The sequence below is a fragment of the Cervus elaphus genome, chromosome 18, assembly GCF_910594005.1.
Source record: "Cervus elaphus chromosome 18, mCerEla1.1, whole genome shotgun sequence".
Classification (NCBI taxonomy): domain Eukaryota; kingdom Metazoa; phylum Chordata; class Mammalia; order Artiodactyla; family Cervidae; genus Cervus; species Cervus elaphus.
The window spans coordinates 60,800,016-60,827,969 of NC_057832.1; the positions used below are offsets into that span (position 1 = coordinate 60,800,016).

Here is a 27,954-nt window from a genome sequence, read left to right on the forward strand (position 1 = left end):
ATCTTTCCCAGCATCAGGGTCTTTTCTAATGAGTCAGTTCTTCACATCAGGTGGCCAAAGTATTGGAGTTTCGGCTTCAGCATCAGTCCTTCCAATGAATATTCAGGATTGATTTCTTTTAGGATGGACTGGTTGGATCTCCTTACAGTCCAAGAGTTCTACAACAACACAGTTCAAAAACATCAATTCTTTGGCGCTCAGCTTTCTTTATAGTCCAACTCTCACATCCATAATGACTACTGGAAAAACCATAGCTTTGACTAGACGGACCTTTGTTGGTAATGTCTCTGCTTTTTAATATGCTGTCTAGCTTGGTCATAACTTTTCTTCCAAGGAGCAAAGGTCTTTTAATTTGATGGCTGCAGTCACCATCTGCAGTGATTTTGGAGCCCCTAAAAGTAAAGTCTGTCACTGTTTCCATTGTTTCCCAGTCTATTTGCCATGAAGTGATGGGACCAGATGCCATGATCTTACTTTTCTGAATGTTGAGCTTTAAGCCAACTTTTTCACTCCTCTTTCACTTTCATCAAGAGACTCTTTAGTTCTTCTTCACTTTCTGCCATAAGGGTAGTGTCATCTGCATTTCTGAGGTTATTGGTATGTCTCCCAGCAATCTTGATTCCAGTTTGTGCTTCATCTAGCCCAGCATTTCTCATGATGTACTCTGCATATAAGTTAAATAAGCAGGGTGACAATATACAGCCTTTCCCTATTTGGAACCAGTCTGTTGTTCCATGTCCAATTCTAACTGTTGCTTCCTGACCTGCATACAGGTTTCGCAAGAGGCAGATCAGGTGGTTATATAGTTTATTTTATTTTTTATCTTGATTCCCCTATTCTCTTTTAGACTACAGCCAGTTTACCAAGATACTTAATATTCTATTTATAACATGTTTTATTTATTTATATCATATTTACTTCATACCAAACTGTCTTCAGTGTTTGTATTTGTGGGTAAGCATTCTTAACCATTTTATAATTTTCAGAATATTTTTTATCATGACCTCACACATAGATTATATTGGGCTAGATATAAAACTCTGTGTTTTAAGATCTTTTCATTCAGTTTCTTTTTTCATTCATTTTGCTATTGAAAATGTTTATGTTTATAATATTCTTATTCCTTTGAACATAATCTCTTCTTACTATTATGCTTCTACATTTTCTGTTTGTCATTGTACATTCCTAATTGTAATGCATCAGGGTGTAAGTTTTTCTTCTTTGATATTCTATAGGCCCTTTGATTTTTAAGTCAAAATAAAATAACAAAATAAGACAAGATTAAAGACAAGAGTTTCATCTTTGATTTAGTGTTAATTCTGGGATGCATCTCTATTCTTTCTTAAAGTATTTTCTTCCTTCCAATTTTTATTTTTTTTATTTTTTTCTCTCCCTGACTCTCCTAATACCTATCTATATTTTAGTTCTAATAATTCTGTCCTTCATACTAATTAGATTTTCTTTTATATGCTTGGTTTCTTGGTCGCTCATCTTCCTGAGAGATTAATTTGGTTTTTATAATTTACTAATTCCTTTATTTCTTTCTTAGTTTATGTATTATGCTATTTTTCCATTTTATGATTTTCTTCTTTTTTCAGGCATTATATTTTCATCTCTCCTATTTCTTCATGATCACTTTGGCCTTTTTTATGTTTACTAGTCCTTATTTTAGATTATTACTGTTGTTGTTTAGTCACTCAGTAGTGTTCAACACTTCTGTGACCCCATGGACTGTGGCCCACCAGGTTTGCTGTCCATGGGATTGCCTAGGCAAGAGTACTGGAGTGGGTTGCCATTTCCTTCTCCAGGGAATCTTCCCAATCTGGGGATCAAACCCACATCTCCTGAATTAGGAGGCAGATGCTTTACCACAAAACCACCAGGGAAGTTCCATTTTAGATTATAAATTATTGCAAACATCATCCTTTATTTCTTTAGAGTGTGTATTAGATCAATTTTTAAAACTTGGTTTCATGTAATCTTTTTTTAAATTTCTAAAATTTTTGCATTTGATGTTATTTCTAACATTAAATGTTGCTGAACTTTTAAAATAATCATTTTTCTTGAATGCTTTGATATTTTGACCTGTAAGCTCATTTTCTTTAGGGAATATTGGCTACTGTGAAAGGTATTGTTTATATGGGAATACCAGTTCCCAGTTCATTTCGGTCTCTATGACCTTAGTAGAGAGATATGAAAAATCTAGGGTAGAGAATTTTGGACACCAGGAATCACTGTTGGTCACTTCTCACTTCAAAACAATTTCTTAGATCAAGCATTCACTTTTTTTCTACAATAAAGAATTGTCTTAAGAAAAGACAAGATATATTCTACCTTGCTGAAAATATTTTATAATAAATTCTTTACTAGGTGTTTTTAAAATTTGTGAGTTTGTTTCTAATAATTATATTTCCCTATTGCTATGTCAATGATTTTGCTTTTCTGAAAAAAGTAATGATTTTTAACCAGAATAATAAATATTTCTTCATAAAATATCTATCCAGTTGCTTACTAGTCTGTAAGATAAAGCCTACACTTAGACTTTAATACTTAAGTAGATTATAACTTTGATTTGTAAGCCTTTTCTGATATGTATGTAATCTTTAAATTTTCCTTAATATTTTACTCATATCTTTCAATGGAGAAAAGGCTATTTAGATTATGTGAAATATATTACATATTTTGACATTGAAACCAATTGTCTAATGATATTTAAAAAGTAATTAGCCATTTACATGAAATAGAGTAATACGTACAACATAAAATTAAATAGGATATTAATCATTATGCTTCAGGGCATAAATTAGACAATAACCAAGGTCATAGCAAACACCCTCTTTCAACAACACATGAGGTGACTCTACATATGGACATCACCAGATGGTCAGTACCGGAATTAGATTGCCTATATTCTTTGCAGTGGAAGATAGAGAAGCTCTATACAGTCAGTAAAAACAAACTAGGAGCTGACTGTGGCTCAAATCATGAACTCCTTATTGCAAAATTCAGAGTAAAGTTGAAGAAAGTAGGGAAGACCACTAAGCCATTCAGGTATGACCTAAATCAAATCCCTTACAATTATACAGTGGAAGTGACCAATAGATTCAGGGGATTACATCTGATAGAACAGAGTGCCTGAAGAACTATGGACAGAGATTTGTAACATTGTATAGGAGACAGTGATCAAAACCATCCCCAAGGGGGAAAAAAATGCAAAATGGCAAAATGGTTGTCTGAGAAGGACTTAGAAATAGCACAGAAAAGAAGACAAGTGAAAGGCAAAGGAGAAAAGGAAAGATATACCCATCTGAATGCAGAGTTCCAAAGAATAGCAAGGAGAGATAAGAAAGCCTTCCTCAGTGATCAATGAAAGAAATAGAGGAAAACAGTAGAATGGGAAAGACTAGAGATCTCTTCAAGAAAATTAGAGATATCAAGGGAATATTTCATGCCAAGATGGGCACAATAAAGGACAGAAATTGTATGGACCTAACAGAAGATGTCAGGAAGGAGAACAGATGAAGCAGAAGATGTTAAGAAGAGGTAGCAAGAATACCGGAGAGGGCAACGGCAACCCACTCCAATACTCTTGCCTGGAGAATCCCGTGGACAGAGGAGCCTGGTAGGCTGCAGTCCATGGGGTCGCTGGGAGTTGGACACGACTGGGCAACTTCACTTTCACTTTTCACTTTTCACTTTCATGCATTGGAGAAGGAAATGGCAACCCACTCCAGTGTTCTTGCCTGGAGAATCCCAGGGACGGGGGAGCCTGATGGGCTGCCGTCTATGGGGTCACACAGAGTTGGACACGACTGAAGTGACTTAGCAGCAGCAGCAGCAGCAGCAAGAATACACAGAACTATGCAAAAGAGATATTAATGATCTAGATAACCACGATGGTGTGATCACTCACCTAGAGCCAGACATCCTGGAGTGGGAGTCAAGTGGACCTTAGGAAGCATCATTATGAACAAAGCTAGTGAGGTGATGAAATTCCAGCTAAGCTATTTCAAATCCTAAAAGATAATGCTATGAAAGTGCTGCACTCAATATACCAACAAATTGGGAAAACTCGGCAGTGGCCACAGGACTGGAAAAGGCCAGTTTTCATTTCAGTCCCAAAGAAGGACAATGTCAAAGAATGTTCACACTACAGCACAATTGCACTCATTTCACACGCTAGCAAAGTAATACTCAAAATTCTCCAAGTTAGCCTTTCAACAGTAAGTGAACTGAGAACTTCCAAATGTTCAACTGGTTTTCAAAAAGGCAGAGGAATGAGAGATCAAATTGCCAACATCCAATGGATCATAGAAAAAACAAGAAAATTCCAGAAAAACATCTACTTCTGCTTCATTGACTACACTTTCACTGTGTGGATCACAACAAACTGGAAAATTCTTAAGGAGATGGGAATACCAGATCACCTTATCTGCCTCCTGGTAAAACTATATGCAGGTTAAGAAGAAGCAGTTAGAAATGGAAATGGAACAACGGACTGGTTCAAAATTGGGAAAGGAATACATCAAGGCTGTATATTGCCACTTGGCTTGTTTAACTTATATGCAGAGTACATCATGCAAAATGCCAGGCTGGATGAAACACAAGCTGGAATCAAGATTGCAGGGATAAATATCAATAACCTCATATATGCAGATGACACCACCTTTATGGCAGAAAGTGAAGAGGAGCTAAGAGCCTCTTGATGAAAGTGAAAGAGGAGAGTGAAAAATTTGGCTTAAAACTCAGCATTCAAAAAACTAAGATCATGACATCCAGTCTCATCTTTTCATGGCAAATGTAGAAACAATGGAAATGATGAGAGACTTTATTTTCTTGGGCTGTAAAATCGCTGCAGATTGTGACTGCAGCCATGAAGTTAGAAGACACTTGCTTCTTGGAAGGAAAGATATGACCAACATAGACAGTGTATTAAAAAGCAGAAACATTACTTTGCCAGCTAAGGTCCATCTAGTCAAAGCTAGGTTTTTCCAGTAGTTGTGTGTTGATGTGAGAGTTGGACCATGAAGAAGGCTGAGCACCAAAGAATTATGCTTTGAACTGTGGTGTTGGAGAAGACTCTCAAGAGTCCCTTGGACTGCAAGGAGATCAAACCAGTCCATCCTACAGGAGATCAATCCTGAATGTTTATTGGAAGGACTGATGCTGAAGCTGAAGCTCCAACGCTTTGGCCACCTGATTCGAAGAGGTGACTCACTGGAAAATATCCTGATGCTGGGAAAGATAGAAGACATGAGGAGAAGGGGATGACAGAAGATGAGATGTTTGGATGGCATCACCAACTCAATGAACATGAGTCTGATCAATTCCAGGACATGGTGAAGGGCAGAGAAGCCTGGCATGCTGCAGTTCACAGGGCTGCAGAGTCAGACACTACTGGAGCAACTGAAGAACAACAGAAGGTCGGGAGAAGATGTGATAGACCCACAGTTAAGCAGGATTGAATTCATTATCAGAACTCCAGCCCCACTTCTACAGAAAAATGCATTGGGTACGGTCAGACCAAGTAATATTAACCCAGTGAAATGTTTTAGCTAGGAACCTATCACTTTATTGTTGCAGTGCAAATGTAATATGGCTCCTCTTAAACATTTCTACTGTTTGCTACTGCTGCATTGAATCTATCTGATTTCAAGCTCTTTAGAGGAAAATGCCCTTTTCGTAGTTCTTTCCCGCTTCTTCCTCCCTCACTCCCTGTCTTTTTCTTCAGTATGTCATTATGTTTCTCAAAGGCAGAGTGCAAATGTACAATTCAGGTTGGTGATGTCTCCACTTATAACCAACAGGGTTTTCAAAAAAGACCTGGAAGCTTTAAAATTCTACATATATAGCTAAATGACTCACATGTTAGGGAAATGTGTGCTTTTAGAATTTCTTTCTAATTGTATTATTCTGATACTTACACTCATCATTTATCCAATTTGATAGGTTTTCTTGTCCCTATTTTTCAGATAAGGAAATTGAGAGGGAATAAATATCTCAGTAGCTCACTTCTAATATCCAAGCTGCAAAAACACATTTTAAAATGATGTTGTTGTGCAGTTGCTCAGTCATATCCAACTGTTTGTGACCCCATGGACTGCAGCACACCAGACTTCCCTGTCCTTCATTGTTATATAATCAATGAATTTATGTAAAATAAAGATGAGGAGTCCTGACAGATTAAATAATGAAAAGAACCAATATATGAAAACATGCATCATAATACTATATGCAATCTATAATGTTCTTGTTGATATGCATATACACTTGTATATTAGCCTTATTTCCACTGTATTTTCCAAGTAATTTTCCCTCAGAAATATACAATATTAATCACATAATTTAATAGATTATTATTTCAGAAACTAATTTTTGTCTTCATGTGTCCTTTCTTCACAATTATTTTCAGTCTGATTTTATAAGTATTAAAAAAATTTCCTTCAGCTTGGAGTTCTACAAAAAATGGGAATAAGGAGTTAGAGTCTCCATAATAATCTGAATATAGCTTTGTTTGATAATTTCTTAAAGAAAACAGGTACTGCTTATTCGGCTCTTGATTGACTTCCCAGAAATGAAATAAAAATAATTAGAATGGAAATATTTTAAATGCTCAAATCTTGCGTTTTAAATGTAGGTTGTTCTGGAATAATAAATATTAACTTGAGTTATGAATATTATTTAAATTTAGTTTTCTTAGGAGATCAATCAATAAGCACATTTTCAATAACAAATTGGTACAATTTTGAATTGTGTATAAAGCATCTTAGCTTTCTGAAAAATTACTCCCAAGGAGCACTTTAAGAATTGCAGTGTTGCTATAATTAGATATACCCTATATCCACTTGAGGCAAAGCAGTTTTAGACTACTTTTGGTTACCAGCTGGATATTTATAATAATCTAGAACATTAAGTGTACAATGAGAAAAAGTATGCCTTCCAGGAAGGAAAGAAAGTTTCTCACTTAATTAACAGTATAAAAAACCTCTTGACTGTGAATTGCTGGTAGCACTGATGGTATTAAGAAGGTTTCCAAAATATTCAACTATTATGCCTAATTTATGATATGTAATGAATTTTCAAGCTTTACTAATATGTATATTGATTTTTGTCTAAAGTGATATTTTTAATCTTATTCATTTATAACCAGGTAATGTGCTGGATCAAATTCCCATAACTTTGTAAATATTAATAAAAATTTTTCTTCATGAGTGAACTAATTTCTCCTTTTTTCTTAAGTACAAATAGCTTTTTTCAACATATCTTATCCACAAGCTTTCCCCAAAGATTTTACAAAGTTAATGCATATTCATTTTTGTATAAAATAAAATGCTATATATTGCAAATTACTATTAACAATTGGTCAATTTAAGATAATACAACTAAATATATCAATATTCACCAAAGATTTGATTGATCTTTTCTACCTTTTTCCTTTAAAGGTATCTGGAAGTATTTTGGATGTGTACAGTGGTGAGCAGGAAATTTCACCAGTTAATATGGGCCTTACAAGTGCTTCTTGTCCAAGTAGTCTTCCAATGAAAAGAGAAATTACAGGTAATGTTGCTTTTATAGTTTTCTTTAAGAAAACAGTCAGCTCTGTAAGACATGAGTTACATATAATTCCAATCTAAAGACAATTTTTGAAATATTATCAAAATAATTAGAGTAAGTCTTCTACATATGAACCTTCAAATTGCAAAATATCAAAGATGTGGACGCTTGTTTGCATGTTCAATCATGTAAGTTAGTTCGCTTGTCTGGCATACTTTGTCACAAGCGTGCATCCTCTTCAAGGGGTTGCGCTTTTGTGTACTTTACTGCACACTACTGTATGGAGGACGATAGTACAGTATCTTTATCTCAAGTCCAGGATGTCTGAAAGCAAGTGTAAAAGCGTGTGATTTAGCTGGTACTGCTAAGAATTGCCAGTTATTGTACTGTACTACTGGACTTTCCAAGGTGCTGTACTATAAGATTAAAAATGTTTTCTTTATTTTGTGTTTTTTTGTGTATTATTTGTGTGGAAAGTATTATTAAACTATTACAGTAGAGTACTATATGGCTGATTGTGTTAGTTGGGTACCTAGGCTAATTTTGTTGGACTTAAAAACAAATTGGACTTTTGAGTGCACGCTTGGAAAGGAACTCATTCACAAGTAGGAGGCTTACTGTAGTTAAAATGGGAAACATTTCAAGAGTAAATCCACCTTTTTTCCCTTTATAACAACCAAGCAACAAGTTAGTATAACCTACAGTTCAACTCAGTGATTTTAGGAATTGGACAAATACAAATAGACACACATAACCTCTAGTCATATGTATATGACAGTTTGACTAAGTTCCACTTTCACTTTGGGCTTCCCTGGTGTCTCAGACAGTAAAGAGTCTGCCTACAGTGTGGGAGACTCAGTTTCGATCCCTGGGTCAGGAAGATCCCCTGCAGAAGGAAATGACAAACCACTTCAGTATTCTTGCCTGGAAAATCCCGCGGATGGAGGACCCTGGCAGACTGCAGTCCATGGGGTTGCAAAGAGTTGGATATGGCTGAACAACTTAACTTAGCTAACTTTCACTTAATATAGGTTCATTTTGATATTGCAAATATTCAATTTATTAACATGTTTGCAAAATAACAGATTAATAGATTAGGAAAAAATAGACTTTCCTCTTTTCAACTTGTTTCACAGATTTCATGATTCACATTTAACTTTCTCAAGTGTGTAAAAACCCCTCTGTTTTCAATAATAAATTTCAAAATTGTTACAACTTAAAGGAATTACAGGGGCACTTTCAAGTTTCTTCAATAGGTAGATGAGGAAATAGTCAGAGGAGTTATTTCCCAATGGTATACATCTGACTAGAAGCAAAAGTTGATCAAAATAAGGATCTCCTCACTTACAAGTCTAGTGTTAGTTTCTCCATAAAATAAAATAAAATTTAATAGAAATTTCCATAACATGTTTTTAGTTCAGCACTCAAACATTGATCTTTAAGTATATTTCTTTAGTTAATATCAGCATTTTTAATAAATGCAATGGTTCTATTCTTGGAATCTAACAAATGACTCAAAAATATCTATGCATTCAAATTATTTAGAGTAAAATTAATTAATTTAATCTCAAATAATCAAAATTTAATAAATATATTTATATATTTCTATTTTAAAACTAGAATAATTCATAGAACATTGTATTAATTATCTATTGCTATATAACAAAGTACCCCAAACTTAACAGGTTGAAATAATAAATGTTAATTATCTCATACAGTCTCTATATTTCAGAAATCCAGGGGTGATTTATAAAATTGCTTCTAGCTCAGAGCCTTGTGTAAGGTTGCAGTCAAGATGTTGGCCAGAGATACAGATATTTGCCACTTGATAGGCTGGAGGATGCACTCTCAAGATGGTTCACTCACACATCTTTCTAGTCCGTGCTGCTTGGTTCTTTATCATGTAGAACTCTCCACAGGGCTGCTCAAGTGTCCTCATGATGTGACAAGTAGTGATTCTAGGAACACCCAAGGGGGAAGCTGAAAATGTCTTTTATGACCTAGTCTTGAAAGCCACACTAATCATTTCCACAATATTATATCAGTTTCACAGATCAATCCTATTCAGTGTGGAAGGGAACCATCAAAAGTATGATTATCATGAATGAGAATCATGGTGGGCCAGTTTGGAGTCTGACTATCACAAGTGCTTACAACCACATAGCACATAAATTGTCTGTTACTTAAAGTATGGATTTGTTTGATAGGAATATGAGAAATGTAGTTAGTTTCAATTCTTTGAATTTAGAAATCATAAATGTAGGTTGTGAAAATTTAGGTTGAGATAATTTTGAATAATCTTAAAGTTCTGAGAACAATTCTAATAAAAATGATTAAGCAGGTTAATATTTACTGTATGCTCTACTTCTTTTAATCATAACAATGATATTTAGTAGGTATCATACCAATTTCACGGATGAGAACTTAGGTAACAGACCCCAAGGCTACTAAATGGAGGGCCAGAATATAAATTCAGGTTTTACTACTTAAATCCCATAGATTTTGCCACTGCCTGCTTACTAATATGTTGTTTCAAATTTCTAAATATTTGCAAAAAAATTTGTTGTACCACCTGGAGTAAGTAATATTATATTTTCACTTGTATTTCTGAATTTTGTTGACTGGAAGGATTGTAAGGTAGAAATAAGTACTGTTTCCATTATTTTCCTTTTGATCAGAAACAGATACTCGAGCTTTGGCAAAGGAGAGACAAAAAAAGGACAACCACAACCTCAGTGAGTATATTTTCCTTTTTTCTAAGCAAAATGAATCAATGCAAGAGGAAATGCAAGGAGGTAAAATGTGTCGTGTTTTATTGTTGCCCGTATATATTTTGAAGTCAGATTACCAAAATTAAGTATACATGCTCACTAGTAGAGCTATTTGGGGGCAATTTAGAGAATGAAAACTCTCAAAAAAGCTAGACATTTTTATGAAGTGAAACGTCTCAAGTTCTCCCCTTGATCATTTTTCTCTCTCTGAAGAAGAATACTAATGAGGGAGATGAGTGCACTGAGTTACATTTGAACTCAATTGACTTCAAAGTTTAGAGAGATAAAAGTGATTTTAGAAAAGGTACGCCATTCAAACAAAAGTCACACCAAACCCATAGACACCTCAAAATTCACTACTGGACACGTCATTGCACTCCAGAGAGAAGAGATCCAGCTCCACCCACAGAACATCAACACAAGCTTCCCTAATGGAAACCTTGACAAGCCACTAGTTCAACCCTACCCACATGGAGCAACCTCAACAATCAAGAGGAACCACAAACTTCCAGCATGAAGAAAGGCCACCCCTAACACAGCAATCTAAACAAAATGAAAAGGCAGAAAAATATTCAGCAGGTAAAGGAGCATGATAAATGCCCACCAAACCAAACCAAAGAGGAGGAGATAGGGAGTCTACCTGAAAAAGAATTCAGTATAATGAGAGTAAAGATGATTCAAAATCTTGAAAACAAAATAGAGTTACAGATAAATAGACTGGAGATAAGGATTGAGAAGATACAAGAAATGTTTAACAAGGACCTAGAAGAAGTAAAAGAGTCAGTCAATAATGAATAATGCAATAACTGAGATCAAAAGCACTCTGGAGGGAACCAACAGTAGAATAACTGAGGCAGCTGATAAGTGAGCTGGAAGATAGAATGGTGGAAATAAGTGAAGCAGAGAGGAAAAAAGAAAAAAGAATTAAAAGAAATGAGGACAACCTCAGAGACCTCTGGGACAATATTAAATGCCCCAACATTTGAATCATAGGAGTCCCAGAAGAATAAGACAAAAAGAAAGGCCATAAGAAAATACTTGAGGAGATAATAGTTAAAAACTTCCCTAAAATGGGGAAGGAAATAGCCACCCAAGTCCAAGAAACCCAGAGAGACCCAAACAGGATAAACCCAAGGCAAAACACCCCAAGACACATATTAATCAAATTAACAAAGATCACACACAAAGAGCAAATATTAAAAGCAGCAAGGGAAAAACAACAAATAACACACAAGGGGATTCCCATAAGGATAACAGCTAATCTTTCAACAGAAACTCTTCAGGCCAGAAGGAAATGGCAAGACATACTTAAAGTGATGAAAGAGAAAAACCTACAACCCAGATTACTATACCCAGCAAGGATCTCATTCGAATATGAAGGATAAATCAAAAGCTTTACAGACAAGCAAAAGCTGAGAGAATTCAGCACGAACAAACCAGCTCTTCAACAAATGCTAAAGGATCTCCTCTAGACAGGAAACACAGAAAAGGTTTATGAGCTTTTTGTCGAACCCAAAGCAATGAAGTAAATGGCAATGGGATCATACTTATCAATAATTACCTTAAAAGTAAATGGGTTGAATGCCCCAACCAAAAGACAAAGACTGGCTGAATGGATACAAAAACAAGACCCCTCTATATGCTGTCTACAAGAGACCCACCTCAAAATAAGGGACACATACAGACTGAAAGTGAAGGGCTGGAAAAGGATATTTCACACAAATGGAGACCAAAAGAAACCAGGAGTCACAATACTCATATCAGATAAAATAGACTTTGAAATAAAGGGCATGAAAAGAGACAAAGAAGAACACCACATAATGATCAAAGGATCAATCCAAGAAGAACATATAACAATTATAAATATATATGCACTCAACATAGGAGCACTGCAATATGTAAGGCAAAAGCTAGCAAGTATGAAAGAGGAAATTAACAGTAACACAATAATAGTGGGAGACTTTAATACTCCACTCACACCTATAGATAGATCAACTAAACAGAAAATTAGCAAGGAAGCACAAGCTGTAAATGATACAATGGACCAGTTTGACCTAATTGATATCTATAGGACATTTCACCCCAGAACAATGAATTTCACATTTTTCTCAAGTGCACACGGATTCATCTCCAGGATAGATCACATCCTGAACCATAAATCTAGCCTTGGTAAATTTTTTAAAAAAAATTGAAATCATTTCAAGCATCTTTTCTGATCACAATGTGGTAAGATTAGATGTCAACTATGGGGGAAAAAAACTATTAAAAACACAAACATATGGAGGCTAAATAACACACTTCTGAATAACCAACAAATTACAGAAGAAATCAAAGTATGCATAGAAATGAATGTAAATGAAAACATGACAACCCCAAACCTATGAGATTCAGTAAAAGCAGTGCTAAGGGGAAGGTTTATAGCAATACAAGCTTACCTCAAGAAACAAGAGAAAAATCAAATAAATAACCTAACTTTACACCTAAAGCAGCCTGAAAAAGAAGAAATGAAGAACCCCAGGGTTAATAAAAGGAAAGAAAAAATAAAAACTAGGGCAGAAATAAGTGAAAAAGAAACAAGGAGACTATAGCAAAAATCAACAAAACTGAAAGCTGGTTCTTTGAGAAGATAAATAAAATAGACAAACCATTAGCCAGACTCATCAAGAAAAAAAAAAAGAGAGAGAGAGAGAGAAGAATCAAATCAACAAAATTAGAAATGAAAATGGAGAAATCACAAGAGACAACACAGAAATACAAAGGATCATAAGAGACTACTACCAGTAACTATATGCCAGTAAAATGGAAAACCTGGAAGAAATGGACAAATTCTTAGAAAAGTATAACCTTCCAAAACTGAACCAGGAAGAAATAGAAAATCTTAATAGACCCATCACAAGCATGGAAATCGAAACTATAGTCAAAATTCTTCCAACAAACAGAAGTCCAGGACCAGATGGCTTCACAGCTGAATTCTACCAAAAATTTAGAGATGAGCTAACACCTATCCTACTCAAACTCTTCTGGAAAATTACAGATGAAGGTAAGCTTCCAAGCTCATTCTATGACACCACCATCACCCTAATACCAAAAGCAAAGATGCCACAAAAAAAGAAAGCTACAGACCAATATCACTGATGAACATAGATGCAAAAATCCTTAACAAAATTCTAGCAAACAGAATCCAACAACATATTAAAAAGATCATACCTCATGACCAAGTGGGTTTTATCCCAGGGATGCAAGGATTCTTCAATATTCGCAAATCAATCAATATGATACACCACATTAACAAATTGAAAAAAAAAACCCATATGATTATCTCAGTAGATGCTGAGAAAGGCTTTGACAAAATTCAATGTCCATTTATGATAATAACCCTCTAGAAAGCAGGCATAGAAGGAACATACCTCAACATAATAAAAGCCATATATGATAAACCCATAGCAAACATTATTCTCAATGGTGAAAAATTGAAAGCATTTCCCCCAAGGTCAGGAACAAGACAAGGGTGCCCACTCTCACCACTACTATTCAACATAGTTTTGAAAGTTTTAGCCACAGCAATCAGAGAAGAAAAAGAAATAAAAGGAATCCAGACTGGAAAAGAAGTGAAACTCTCACTGTTTGCAGATGACATGATCCTCTACATAGAAAACCCTAAAGACTCTTCCAGAAAATTACTAGAGCTAATCAATGAATATAGTAAAGTTGCAGGATATAAAATTAACACACAGCAAACCCTTGCATTCCTATACACCAACAATGAGAAAACAGAAAAAGAAATTAAGGAAACAATTCCATTCACCATTGCAGCAAAAAGAATAAAATACTTAGGAATAAATCTACCTAAAGGAACAAAAAACCTATATATATAAAACTATAAAACACTGATGAAATAAATCAAAGATTATACAAATAGACGGATAAATATACCATGTTTATGAATCAGAAGAATCAGTATAGTGAAAATGAGTATATTACCCATAGCAATCTATAGATTCAGTGCAATCCCTATCAAGGTACCAACAGTATTTTTCAGAGAACTAGAAAAAATAATTTCACAATTTGTATGGAAATACAAAAAACCTTCAATAGCCAAAGCCATCTTGAGAAAGAAGAATGTAACTGGAGGAATCAACCTGCCTGACTTCAGACTATATTACAAAGCTACAGTCATCAAGACAGTATGGTACTGGCACAAAGACAGAAATATAGATCAATGGAACAAAATAGAAAGTTCAGAGATAAAGCCACACACATATGGACACCTTATTTTTGGCAAAGTAGTCAAGAATATACAATGGAGAAAAGACAATCTCTTTAACAAGCAGTCCTGGGAAAACTGGTCAACAGCTTGTAAAAGAATGAAACTAGAAAACTTTCTAACACCATACACAAAAATAAATTCAAAATGGATTAAAGATCTAAATGTAAGACCAGAAACTATAAAACTCCTAGAGGAGAACATAGGCAAAACACTCTCCGACATAAATCACAGCAAGATCCTCTATGACCCACCTCCCAGAATATTGGAAATAAAAGCAAAACTAAACAAATGGGACCTAATGAAACTTAAAAGCTTTTGCACTACAAAGGAAACTATAAGCAAGGTGAAAAGACAGCCCTCAGATTGGGAGAAAATAATAGCAAATGAAGAAACAGACAAAGGATTAATCTCAAAAATATACAAGCAACTCCTGCAGCTCAATTCCAGAAAAATAAATGACCCAATCAAAAAATGGGCCAAAGAACTAAACAGACATTTCTCCAAAGACTTACAGATGGCTAACAAACACATGAAAAGATGCTCAACATCACTCATTATCAGAGAAATGCAAATCAAAACCACAATGAGGTACCATTACATGCCAGTCAGGATGGCTGCTATCCAAAAGTCTACAAGCAATAAATGCTGGAGAGGGTGTGGAGAAAAGGGAACCCTCTTACACTGTTGGTGGGAATGCAAACTAGTACAGCCGCTATGGAAAACAGTGTGGAGATTTCTTAAAAAACTGGAAATAGAACTGCCATATGACCCAGCAATCCCACTTCTGGGCATACACACTGAGGAAACCAGATCTGAAAGAGACACGTGCACCCCAATGTTCATCACAGCACTGTTTATAATAGCCAGGACATGGAAGCAACCTAGATGCCCATCAGCAGATGAATGGATAAGGAAGCTGTGGTACATATACACCATGGAATATTACTCAGCCATTAAAAAGAATTCATTTGAATCAGTTCTAATGAGATGGATGAAACTGGAGCCCATTATACAGAGTGAAGTAAGCCAGAAAGATAAAGAACATTACAGCATACTAACACATATATATGGAATTTAGAAAGGTGATAACGATAACCCTATATGCAAAACAGAAAAAGAGACACAGAAATACAGAACAGACTTTTGAACTCTGTGGGAGAAGGTGAGGGTGGGATGTTTCAAAAGAACAGCATGTATATTATCTATGGTGAAACAGATCACCAGCCCAGGTGGGATGCATGAGACAAGTGCTCGGGCCTGGTGCACTGGGAAGACCCAGAGGAATCGGGTGGAGAGGGAGGTGGGAGGGGGGATCGGGATGGGGAATACGTGTAAATCTATGGCTGATTCATATCAATGTATGACAAAACCCACTGAAATGTTGTGAAGTAATTAGCCTCCAACTAAAAAAAAAAAAAAAATCAGTGAAAGAAATAAATGCACATCCTGATTGGTCAATCAAAAAAAAAAAAAAAAAAAAAGAATGAAACTAGAAAACTTTCTAACACCATACACAAAAATAAATTCAAAATGGATTAAAGATCTAAATGTAAGACCAGAAACTATAAAACTCCTAGAGGAAAACATAGGCAAAACACTCTCTGACATAAATCACAGCAGGATCTTCTATGACCCACCTCCCAGAGTAATGGAAATAAAAGCAAAAATAAACAAATGGGACCTAATGAAACTTAAAAGCTTTTGCACAAGGTGAAAAGCAAGGTGAAAAGACACCCTTCAGAAAGGGAGAAAGTAATAGCAAGTGAAGCAACAGACAAAGAATTAATCTCAAAAATATACAAGCAGCTCATGCAGCTCAATTCTGGAAAAATAAATGACCCAATCAAAAAAATTGGCCAAAGAACTAAACAGACATTTCTCCAAAGAAGACATACAGATGGCTAACAAACACATGAAAAGATGCTCAACATCACTCATTATCAGAGAAATGCAAATCAAAACCACAATGAGATACCATCTCATGCCAGTCAGAATGGCTGCTATCAAAAAATCTACAAACAATAAATGCTGGAGAGGGTGCAGATAAAAGGGAACACTTTTACACTGTTGGTGGGAATGCAAACTAGTACAGCCACTATGGAGAACAGTGTGGAGATGCCTTAAAAAACTGGAAATAGAACTGCCATATGACCCAGCAATCCAACTGCAGGACATATGCACTGAGGAAACCAGAATTGAGAGACACGTATACCCCATGTTCATTGCAGCACTGTTTACATTAGCTAGGACATGGAAGCAACCTAGATGCCCATTGGTAGATGAATGGATAAGAAAGCAGTGGTACATATACACAATGGAATATTGCTCAGCTATTAAAAAGACTGCATTTAAATCAGTTCTAATGAGGTGGATGAAACTGGAGCCTATTATACAGAGTGAAGTAAGTCAGAAAGAAAAACACCAATACAGTATATTAATGCATATATATGGAATTTAGAAAGATGGTAATGATGACCCTATGTGTGAGACAGCAAAAGAGACACAGATGTAAAGAACAGACTTTTGGACTCTGTGGGAGAAGGCAAGGGTGGGATGATTTGAGAGAACAGCATTGAAACATGTATATTGCTAAACATGAAATAGATCGTCAGTCCAGGTTTTATGCATGAGACAGGGTCCTCAGGGCTGGTGCACTGGGATGACCCTGAGGGATGGGATGAGGAGGGAGGTGGGAGAGGGGTTCAGGATGGGGAACACATGTACACCCATGGCTGATTCATGTCATTGTATAGCAAAAACCACTACAATATTGTAAAGTAATTAGCCTCCAATTAAAATAAATTGATTAATTAAAAAAAAATAAAATGTACTCCATTTAAATAGCTAGAAATGTAACACCAGGTTCTTATCTTTCTGCGTCAATCTGCTCCTCCTTTCCTAATGATAAGTTATTTTAAAATACTGCTTATGTTGTACTACTGAATTCTACTACTGTCACAAAAAAATTGGCAGGGGTGCTCTGATGCCTTCCTGGAGGTCCATTTGCCTTCAATAATGGGTCACATGAGGTGAGTAAATGCATTCAAGGGAAGTTGTCTAGGGGCAAGGTGAGCTTTAAAGTGCTTTTTCATGTCTCTTAAGATAGTGCTTAACTATCTTAAGTAAGCTTGACTAGTTGAGTGTGAAGCATTTTTGTTCTGAGAACCAAATAAAAAATAAGAAAAGAATGCAATGAAAATAAATAAAATCCTTAAAACTCTAAAATCAGGAATTTCCTTACATGTGGTTAGCTAACATTGATGCTACATGTACCAGCAAATTTGGAAAACTCACAGCACTGGAAAAGATGTTTTCATTCCAATCCCAAAAAGGCAATGCCAAAGAATGCTCAAACTGTCACACAATTGCACTCATCTCACACACTAGCAAAGTAATGCCTAAAATTCTGCAAGCCAGGCTTCAACAGTATGTGAACCATGAACTTCCAGATATTCAAGCTGGATTTAGAAAAGGCAGAGGAACCAGAGATCAAATTGCCAATATCCGCTGGATCATCAAAAAAGCAAGAGAGTTTCAGAAAAACATCTATTTCTGCTTTATTGACTATGCCACAGCCTTCGACTGTGTGGATCACCACAAACTGTGGAAAATTCTTCAAGAGATGGGAATATCAGACCACCTGACCTGCCTCCTGAGAAATCTGTATGCAGGTCAGGAAGCAACAGTTAGAACTGGACATGGAACAACAGACTGATTCCAAATAGGAAAAGAGTACATCAAGACTGTATATTGTCACCCTGCTTATTTAACTTATATGCAGAGTACATCATGAGAAACATTGGGCTGGATGAAGCATAAACTGGAATCAAGATTGCTGGGAGAAATATCAATAACCTCAGATATGCAGATGACACCACCCTTATGGCAGAAAGTGAAGAAGAACTAAAGAACCTCTTGATAAAAGTGAAAGAAGAGAGTGAAAAATTTGACTTAAAGCTCAACATTCAGCAAACTATAATCATGGCATCTGGTCCCATCTCTTCATGGGAAATAGATGGGGAAACAGAGGAAACAGTGTCAGACTTTATTTTTGGGGGCTCCAAAATCACTGCAGATGGTGATTGCAGCCATGAAATTAAAAGATGCTTACTCCTTGGAAGGAAAATTATGACCAACCTAGATAGGACATTAAAAAGCAGAGACATTACTTTGCCAACAAAGGTCCGTCTGGTCAAGGCTATGGTTTTTCCATTGGTCATATATGGATGTGAGAGTTGGACAGTGAAGAAAGCTGAGCGCAGAAGAATTGATGCTTTTGAACTGTGGTGTTGGAGAAGACTCTTGAGAGTCCCTTGGACTGCAAGGAGATTCAACCAGTCCATCCTAAAGGAGATCAGTCCTGGGTGTTCATTGGAAGGACTGATGCTGAAGCCGAAACTCCAATACTTTGGCCACCTGATGAGAAGAGTTGACTCATTGGAAAAGACCCTGATGCTGGGACGGATTGGGGGCAGGAGGAGAAGGGGATGACAGAGGATGAGATAGTTGGATGGCATCACCGACTCAATGGACATAGGTTTGGGTAAACTCCGGGAGTTCGTGATGGAAAGGGAGGCCTGGCATGCTGCGATTCATGGGGTCGCAAAGAGTCGGACACGACTGAGCGACTGAACGGATATACACATATGTATACATATATATACCCGCCTTGATATATATGTACATATATATCATTATGAGTAATATAGCATTTCAAAGAATGATAAAAATGTTATTTTTGATAGAAAATGTTTCAAAATGATTTAAAATCATTGTGAATAATAGAATCACAATTCTAATATTGTTATTTTTTACTTTTAGAATAAAATGTATTTGAATTTTTATTTTATTGTTGAGAAGTACACTTGTGACTAAATGGAAATTTTTTGCTCATTGTTTTTCAAGGATTATTAAGGAGGTTTACAGTTGACCAAAAGTAATTGTGCTTTAATGAGAATAATCAATAATATTTCTTTTTTAATAGTTGAAAGAAGACGAAGATATAATATTAACTACCGAATCAAGGAGCTTGGCACTCTTATTCCGAAGTCTAATGATCCGTGAGTTCAATAGTCATTTCTTAATAATGTAATGGTTTCAATACTACACAAAACAGGTGAGAGGGAAGAGGTGGAGGGATGAACCAATGCTGAGTAAAGTAAGCAGCTTATGGTGAAGACAAGGCTACTACTGGTGTCATTTAAAAATATCTATTCAAGGCTGATAATTATTAAACATCAGACATCAAAACTGTTACTAATGCTTATCCTATTGAGCTTTAGGAAATAAGTAAATTATTTCTTCTTCTTAGTACATAACAAATCTTTCTGTATGACACCAATATTTGCAAATTTAGTCATAGTAACATATTTTCATGATATCAACTGGAATCCTCAATTTATAGTTATAGCAATTTTTCCAACTTAAGATTTATGTGTACATGAAAATTGGAATGTTGAATTCTCAGAGGTTCCAAAATTCAAGCAAAAAATATACAAGGAAAAAATAAGAATTGTAAAAACGTGCTTATTGATATTAGTCAATAATTTGTTATTGTAATTAAATTTTCAGCTAGGTTTTGATGCCATGTAGTCACAAAGTCAGTTGAACTAGATGTTTGAGGTTGTAAATTTCAAGAAATAGTTGATTAATCAAAATGTCAATTTACCATGTTTCTCTAAAACCATGAAAACATTGTAGCATTAATAAGGAATTGAAAAAAATGTTTTGTTCACTGGCATTATCCATTATTCAGAAATGATGTTTGATTAAGCAGTTTTTGTGAAAAGTGAAAGTACTCTTTCCTTAAATGCAAATGTGCTAATTCATTTGGACGATTCAATCATTTGTAATGGAGGAAATGCCATATATTTATTCTTATGTGCATAGTAGATAATGAAGGCTTCTTGAGGAATGGCAGAAAGAACACTGAATGGGGAGTCTGAAGAGCTTAATCTTGGCTAGGATCCATCACTAACTTTTCAAATCTTTTGAAGCTCTCTCAGCATGCAACTCTTTCTATTAGCAGAACAGACACCATTTTCCAGATAAAACTTTAACACTTAAAACATATATGCACATTTATTCGCCAAACATTTGATATAAGGTCAAGACTTTGTTGTCTGAATATGTGTTTCAATTTTCTGGCTTACATAAACTGCACAAAAATGTATAGTCTATTTTAATTTCTTACAGATAAAACAAAAACCTGAATGCCAACACTTAAGTGTAAATGGATTTTTAAAATGATTGCACCCAAATTTGTAACAGCATATTTTTAGCAAACTATCTTACTGACATTTTACTTTATTTTTTCTGAGGCTTTTAATATACTTTTCCTAAAAAAACAAGAGCTGTTTTTATAAATGCTTTTTCTTATTTTGTATTCATATTTCATTAGTTAACATATATAATTTAATTATACTATCACAATAATAAGTACAATGGGCATTCATTTAATAGCCTGTCAGTGAGCACTGTCACCAGAAGGATAACAGAAGTACCTGGGTGTCTCAGAAGGTAGCCTAGTGGCCTCTATTATCTACTTTGTTCTGACAACAGTCAGTGAGCATCACAAAGGGAATGGAGAACATTAATTAATCCTGAAAGTGATCAGTTAAGTCAGTTAAGAGAGCTTCTCTTGTAACTGATAGAGCTAACCCATAGTGCCAGGGCCAAGTTATATGCAGAAAACAAATGATAAGACTGTAAGATTAAACTATGAAGCCTGACTGAACATGTTTTGATATCACCATACCTATAAAGCACCAATTATGGATGGAGTTTTATAAAAATAAAATAATATGTATAACCTCAAAAATGATAAAGTTTATATGAGGGGTAATTATTACTCTATATTTTTATAGAGTAGCTATGGCTATAAAATGATTCCTCTCTGGTTCTAATTCATTGTCAAGAACAAGGGATAGCAAAATTTTCATTGTCAAGGCCAAAGGATGGCAAACTTTTCCTTTAAAGAGTCAGATAATAATTATTTCAAGCTTTGTGAGCATAAAACCTCTGACAATTATTCAACTCTGCCATTGTAGCATGAAAGCAGACATAGACAATATGTATATGAGAGAGGATGACTGCATCTAATGAAACTTTATTGACAAAAGCAGGCTGTGGGCTGATTAGAATAAGGAAAATTAGTTTATCCATAATCACATCTGAAAGGGACCATAGTTGGGGAAGCATCATTGTAAGCCTTCTTAAGTGGTTTTCTCTTCTTTGTAGATTTCAGAAAGAAGAATTAGTAATTGTTTTTATTCTATTATATCATATCATATGTAGGCACTGGAAATATAAAAGTATTATATATTATACATATTAGGAGGATAGTAATACCTCATGAAAACTTTGTTGCAGTTTTATGTACAAAGAATACCCTAGGTCACAATAGAAAACTCTTTTCTTATGGCAGATGCATTTGAGAGTGGGAAAACCACATATTTGCAAAAACTGTGCTAAATAGAGAGAAGAGAGCTAGGGCCCAACTTCTAAACACATGCGTTTGGGCAAGCAGAAAGAACACTGAAGCTTTGGTTCTACTGGGTCAGTTCTCCTCCCGTTCTTGTCTTGTACACTCTCCAGGCATGAGAGTGGACCAACCCCCATAAGAGTGGTCTAGACCTGGCTCAGTTTCCGTCTTTATATCTTTTGTTACTTCCTCTTTGGTAGTTCTGGGGGCTTGATTGGTTGCGCTTCATGCCAATGAGGCATGAACCAGATACCAGTCAGGGAAGTGGGTAAGACATTATGCAAATGAAGCATGACCTCGGGCTCAAATCAGGGAAAGGAGTGTCAGTATGTTCTCCCATACTGGTTTTTTTTTTCCCCCCTTTATTTGTTTATTTATTTTTTCAGTGGGTTTTGTCATACATTGATATGAATCAGCCATAGATTTACACGTATTCCCCATCCCGATCCCCCCTCCCACCTCCCTCTCCACCCGATTCCTCTGGGTCTTCCCAGTGCACCAGGCCCGAGCACTTGTCTCATGCATCCCACCTGGGCTGGTGATCTGTTTCACCATAGATAATATACATGCTGTTCTTTCGAAACATCCCACCCTCACCTTCGGCCACTGTTTTGGACTGCCGTTTTGGGCCCTGTTTCCCTCTTCTAACTAGCCAGCAGTTCTAAAAAGGCTCTGAGTGCCTTTCCAGTTCATGACTGGAATAAATTTAGGATTTGGTTTAGTAAGGGCTTCCCTTGTGGCTCAGCTGGTAAAGAATCTGCCTGCAATGGGGGAGACCTCAGTTCGATCCCTGGGTTGGGAGGATCTCCTGGAGAAGGGAAAGGCTACCCACTCCAGTATTCTGGCCTGGAGAATTCCATGGACTCTGTAGTCCATGGGGTTGCAAAGAGTTGGACACGACTGAGTGACTTTCACTTTCACTTGGTTTAGGAAGTGAAAGCTAATACCCAAAGGTGTTTTGAATTCTATGAAGTTGCCATTTTTGTGTATCAAAAATTTTCAGAAATTTGTACTTCTTTCTTCTTTGCTGGATTAAAATAGTATCGTCTGAAGGGAAAAAAATAGTAAACAGTTATAGTTGAGATAAATATGTTGAGAAAATGAAATGAAAAACACACTACCAGGGAATGATAATATCTTAACTATTAATGAAAAATAAAACCAAACAGAACTAACAAATAAAAAGGTGAAGCATTTCTACAGATATGTGCTAGTGATCTACTTCATATGTGCTTTTTATTAATCATATTTACAAAAATCATATTTGTAAATATAAAAATGCTAGCAGAGCAGGCATTGTGCTATCAAATTATTATTTTTTCTACTTTTTTTTTTTTACTACTTTTTTAGATATAAACCTAAGGGCTTTTTTTCCTACTAAACTGATTTTTTTATCTTCTGCAGTCAAAACTTTTTTCTGCTCTTGTGTTAGAATGGCAGTTGAAGTAGTAAATGAGACCTAACAAGACTTCCTAAATCAGAAGTTATAAAATGTTGATCAAAGGAAGAAAAATCAGACCTCTCCTGATGTTTGCTTTCTTTTTTATTTTTGTAATGCTTTTAAGTGGATGTGTACTCCGAAGATGACAACAGATCACACATTTCCATAGTTCTGCCTGGCAGCATTCCTACTCTAACTTACATATTTCTAATACCTGCTTTAACCCAACAGACATTCAAGGTTTTAACTTCCTCAAAGATTTAAGTTCTTCAAAATAAATTATTTTGTAGAAAATGATAAGCCACTATCAACATTCACTCCTTAGGCAAGTCTTTGTGTTAGTGTCTATAGTATACTGTCATATATAGTGTTTTTAATGCCTAGCTGCTTGAAATTATCTTGGGAGATATAATTAATATATCTCCTTAATATATTTGGGAAACAAAATGTTTTAGGATGAAATCTCGTACATTAAATTGGCTTTAAAATAGAGTGAACTTTTAAAAATTTAGTGAAATGACAACAAATAGATATTGTAGGGAAACCTTTTGTGTGTTTTCCTTTTTAAAAAATATGATTGATTGATTTGGGCTTCCCCAGTGGCTCAGTGGTAAAGAATCCACCTGCAAAGAAGGAGACACAAGAGACATGGGTTTGATATCTGGGTTGGGAAGATCCCCTGGAGGAGGGCATGGCAACCCACTCCAATATTCTTGCCTGGAGAATCCCATGGACAGAGGAGCCTGGTGGGCTACAGTTCATGGGGTTGCAAAGATTTGAACACAACTGAAGCAATTGATCACATTTATTGATTTGGCTGCATCAGGTCTCAGTTGTGGTGTGCAGAACTTAGTTGCCTCACAGAATGTGGGATCTTAGTTTCTTGACCAGAGATTGAACCTGTATCTTTGGAAGGTGACTGCTTATCCACTGGACCACCAAGGAAGTACCATTGTGTGTTTTCTACCAAAACTTCAAATATTTATTTTAGACCTAAATAAACAGTACCTTAAATTTCAAAGTTCACTAGGATATTGTTTTCATCATATTCCTTCTGTCCTAATTTTTTCTTTCCATGAGAAGAAATGAAACCAAATTATGAGGCATATACCAGTCAGATTTTTCAAACTATATTTTTCTACTTCTGAGTACTTAGTAAATACATATTAGGTTGCATATATTTCATGTAGATCACATAAACTAAAATCACATGCAGTGTAATGTCTTTTAAAAATTTCCCTACAAGCTTACTTTCTATTGTATCAAAGCAAATCTCATTATTCTAAGTTGAAAATTCACCCAGATTTTTCAACTATTTTGATTAACTTTTAGCAATTAGCTTGGCCCTATTCTCCATACATATTACCAATTGTCAGATAGTATTAAATTGATTGAAATATGTTTTTAGACATTAAAATAAGTATCCAGTTCTATAATTCTGGATTTATCATTTTTCTTATTTAAAAATAAGTTTTAATAAAATATTTTTCTATGCTACAGTCTGAAGATTATCAGCAATGTTTAATTGTATTTACTTATCATAAACTTATTTAAAATAGATATATAGCTTTTTATTAAAAAATGTGTTGATGCTTTTTTTTGTGGAAAAATTTGCCTTATGAATCTAGAAAGTTTTGCTCTATTGCATAAAGTTGCCAAAATGATTTGTTTCACAATTACTCAGGATCACCATTCAGGACAGACATGGGACCTTATTTTTTTTCCCTGGAAGCATAAAAGCAACCTTATAGAAAGTAGGTTAAAAGATTGGTACATATGAAATGATCTTAAAAAATTTAGGCTTAAGTCTTCAGTAATGTACATTTCCTAGTTCATTAATGCAGAAATACTGCACATAGATTTTAATCTCAGAGTTAATAATAAAAGCAATTTTCACTAAAAATATAAAAACTGTAATGGTAGAATCATGATATTGCATTTAGCTCTCCCACAAAAAGTCACTTTATTACTTTCTTTTGACACTTATTTTCATTCTGGGATTAATTTTACTATATAAGGGCTTCTTAACTATTCTATTAAAATTTCTATTCAGAAGCAATAATATCTAAGAGTGAATAATAGTCATGTAAATCATTATTTCATATTAATGTAAAAGATTTTGTAAGTTCTTATGAATTCTGCTGACATGCACAATTGTGAAAAGGTTATCTCTCCGTTCTACAGTGATATGCGCTGGAACAAAGGAACCATTCTAAAAGCATCAGTGGAGTACATCAAGTGGCTACAAAAAGAACAACAGAGAGCTCAAGAGTTAGAACACAGACAGAAGAAATTAGAGCAGGCTAACAGGCGCCTTCTACTCCGCATTCAGGTTTTCATAAGAACATTGCCATGAACCATGTACCTTACATATGACTTATCCATCATCAGTTCTATTCATTGGTCATGTTTTTTTTTTCTTACTAGAAATTGTTTTTTTTCCTTCTCAAGGATAATTTTTATTGCCTTTTAGAAGTTCACAAATTAGACTGATTCAATTAGGTTTTGATTAGAAATCTAGGATCAAGCTGGCTTTAAAAATATGTAAGGAATGACAATAACTAATTGCAAAATGCATAAAATAGAACCAATTTTATAAACATACAAATATTATCCCAGTCAAAAAATCATAGGAAATAGGATCTTTGTTTCTTTGGATAATATTGGACATTAAATTTTCCTCTCCCTCTTTTATTTCTTTAGTAACACTGCTATGGATTTTGTAGCCTTAAGGAATATTGTGCTAGTTTATATTAAGTCATGCGTCATCTTCTTATGTGACGCAAATCTCAAAATATAGGTTTTCGTAACTCTCAAGATTTTTTCTTTAATATGTGAACAAGCTTATTGCCAGGTAAAACACTTGTTTCCATAAAATGGTCTTATATTGAGAAATTAATCAGGAAGAATGACTGAAAGATTTCCACTATCTCCAAATAGTTGTCTTGTAATCTGAGCCACTGTGAGACCATTATATGTCATGTGTTCTTTTAATGAACAAATGGGGGAGGAATTTTTTTAGAAATCTGAGTATTTTCCTCAGGATTATTTTTCAGGCGTTAGAAACATACCACACTCTATTGTTTGCAAAGAATATTTCTAATTTATACTACTCTTCATGTTGAGTGCTTGTTAGATCTATTTCTGACTTATTCTCTAGAGTTGAGTTTACTATCAAAGTCATTATTTAACTATTCTTATTTGATATTGCAGGAACTAGAAATACAGGCTCGTGCTCATGGTCTGCCAACCCTGGCTTCACTTGTCACAGTTGATTTAGGTGCTCACATCACCAAACAACAGACCCATCTAGAGCAGAATTCAGGAGACTATTGCCAACAATTGGTTCTGTCTCAGGGGACAAGCCCTGAACTCTGTGATCAAGCTATGGCCTTCTCTGATCCTTTGTCACACTTCACAGATTTATCATTTAGTGCAGCTTTGAAAGAGGAACAAAGATTGGATAACATGCTACTGGATGACACAGTTTCTCCGTTTGGAACAGATCCTCTGCTATCTGCCACTTCTCCTGCAGTTTCTAAAGAGAGCAGTAGAAGAAGTAGCTTTAGCTCAGAAGATGGTGATGAGTTATAAAAAAAATAAACAGGCTCAATTGATCAACTGGGAAGAAATTTTGTGCTGGTGCTATGCAATTACATTCTTCTTTCATACATTTCTCTCGCTTAATTTTTCTGAAAGGAATATATTGGTCATGAAACACCGATTGGTTAGAAACAGCAGAATTTACAGGAAGAACAAACACAGTGTTGAAGAATTATTGACAGAAAAAAAGTTTTTTTTTCCTCTTTGACCACTAAGTCCAAATCTACTTAAATTTTGTTTTTCTGGAAAGAGGCACAACATGAGAAATAGCTCTCTACTGATGTTTTAAAAGTAGTCACTTGATGATGAGCTATTGGAACTAACAGACTGCAAGGATAAACCTTCTGAAACATACAAATGTTTTCTTCCTTTTGAAACATGCAAACGTTTTCTTCCTTACTTCCATCTCTTTCCTATTCAAGCTCTGACTACATTAGTTTTCAAGAATCAAGATCAACAATCTGGTGGTTCATTGCCTTTCTACATTGTCTGGTGGATATGTTATCTAAAGTTCAAGGCTTGTAGAGGAACTAAATAAATGATAGATTATTTACCACTTATAATTGAAGAGTAAATCTATAATAAACTCTAGAATTTTCCACAATAAAACACAGAAAATTTATAAAAACTTTGGATTCTAAAGACTCAAATTCCCTTCGTCAGTTCAATTAAACAAATTCTAAAAGCTTCGTTGCATATTTATAGAGAAGACACGCACAGTCCAGAAAAGGAACACACTGAATCTTTTCCTCAAGAGTATTGGTTGGAATTATATCATATCACTTCACACAAATGTACTCCCCCAAACAGGTACAAAATGGAGGAAATATATGTT

The 27,954-nt window shown here is 35.2% G+C and overlaps 1 protein-coding gene across 5 annotated transcripts in view; it reads left to right on the forward strand.

The window, feature by feature from the left end:
* The window catches only part of TFEC (transcription factor EC), a 577,457-nt gene extending 549,984 nt beyond the window's left edge, over positions 1 to 27,473 (forward strand). For all 5 annotated transcript variants that reach the window (XM_043872397.1, XM_043872399.1, XM_043872400.1 and 2 more), the window contains 5 exons: positions 7,443 to 7,557; positions 10,233 to 10,289; positions 19,577 to 19,652; positions 25,701 to 25,848; positions 26,730 to 27,473. In XM_043872397.1, coding sequence (XP_043728332.1) covers positions 7,443 to 7,557; positions 10,233 to 10,289; positions 19,577 to 19,652; positions 25,701 to 25,848; positions 26,730 to 27,110 — 777 coding nt within the window. In that variant the 3' untranslated portion in view covers positions 27,111 to 27,473. The remainder of the gene's footprint in view (positions 1 to 7,442; positions 7,558 to 10,232; positions 10,290 to 19,576; positions 19,653 to 25,700; positions 25,849 to 26,729) is intronic.
* The last annotated feature ends 481 nt before the right edge of the window (positions 27,474 to 27,954 follow it).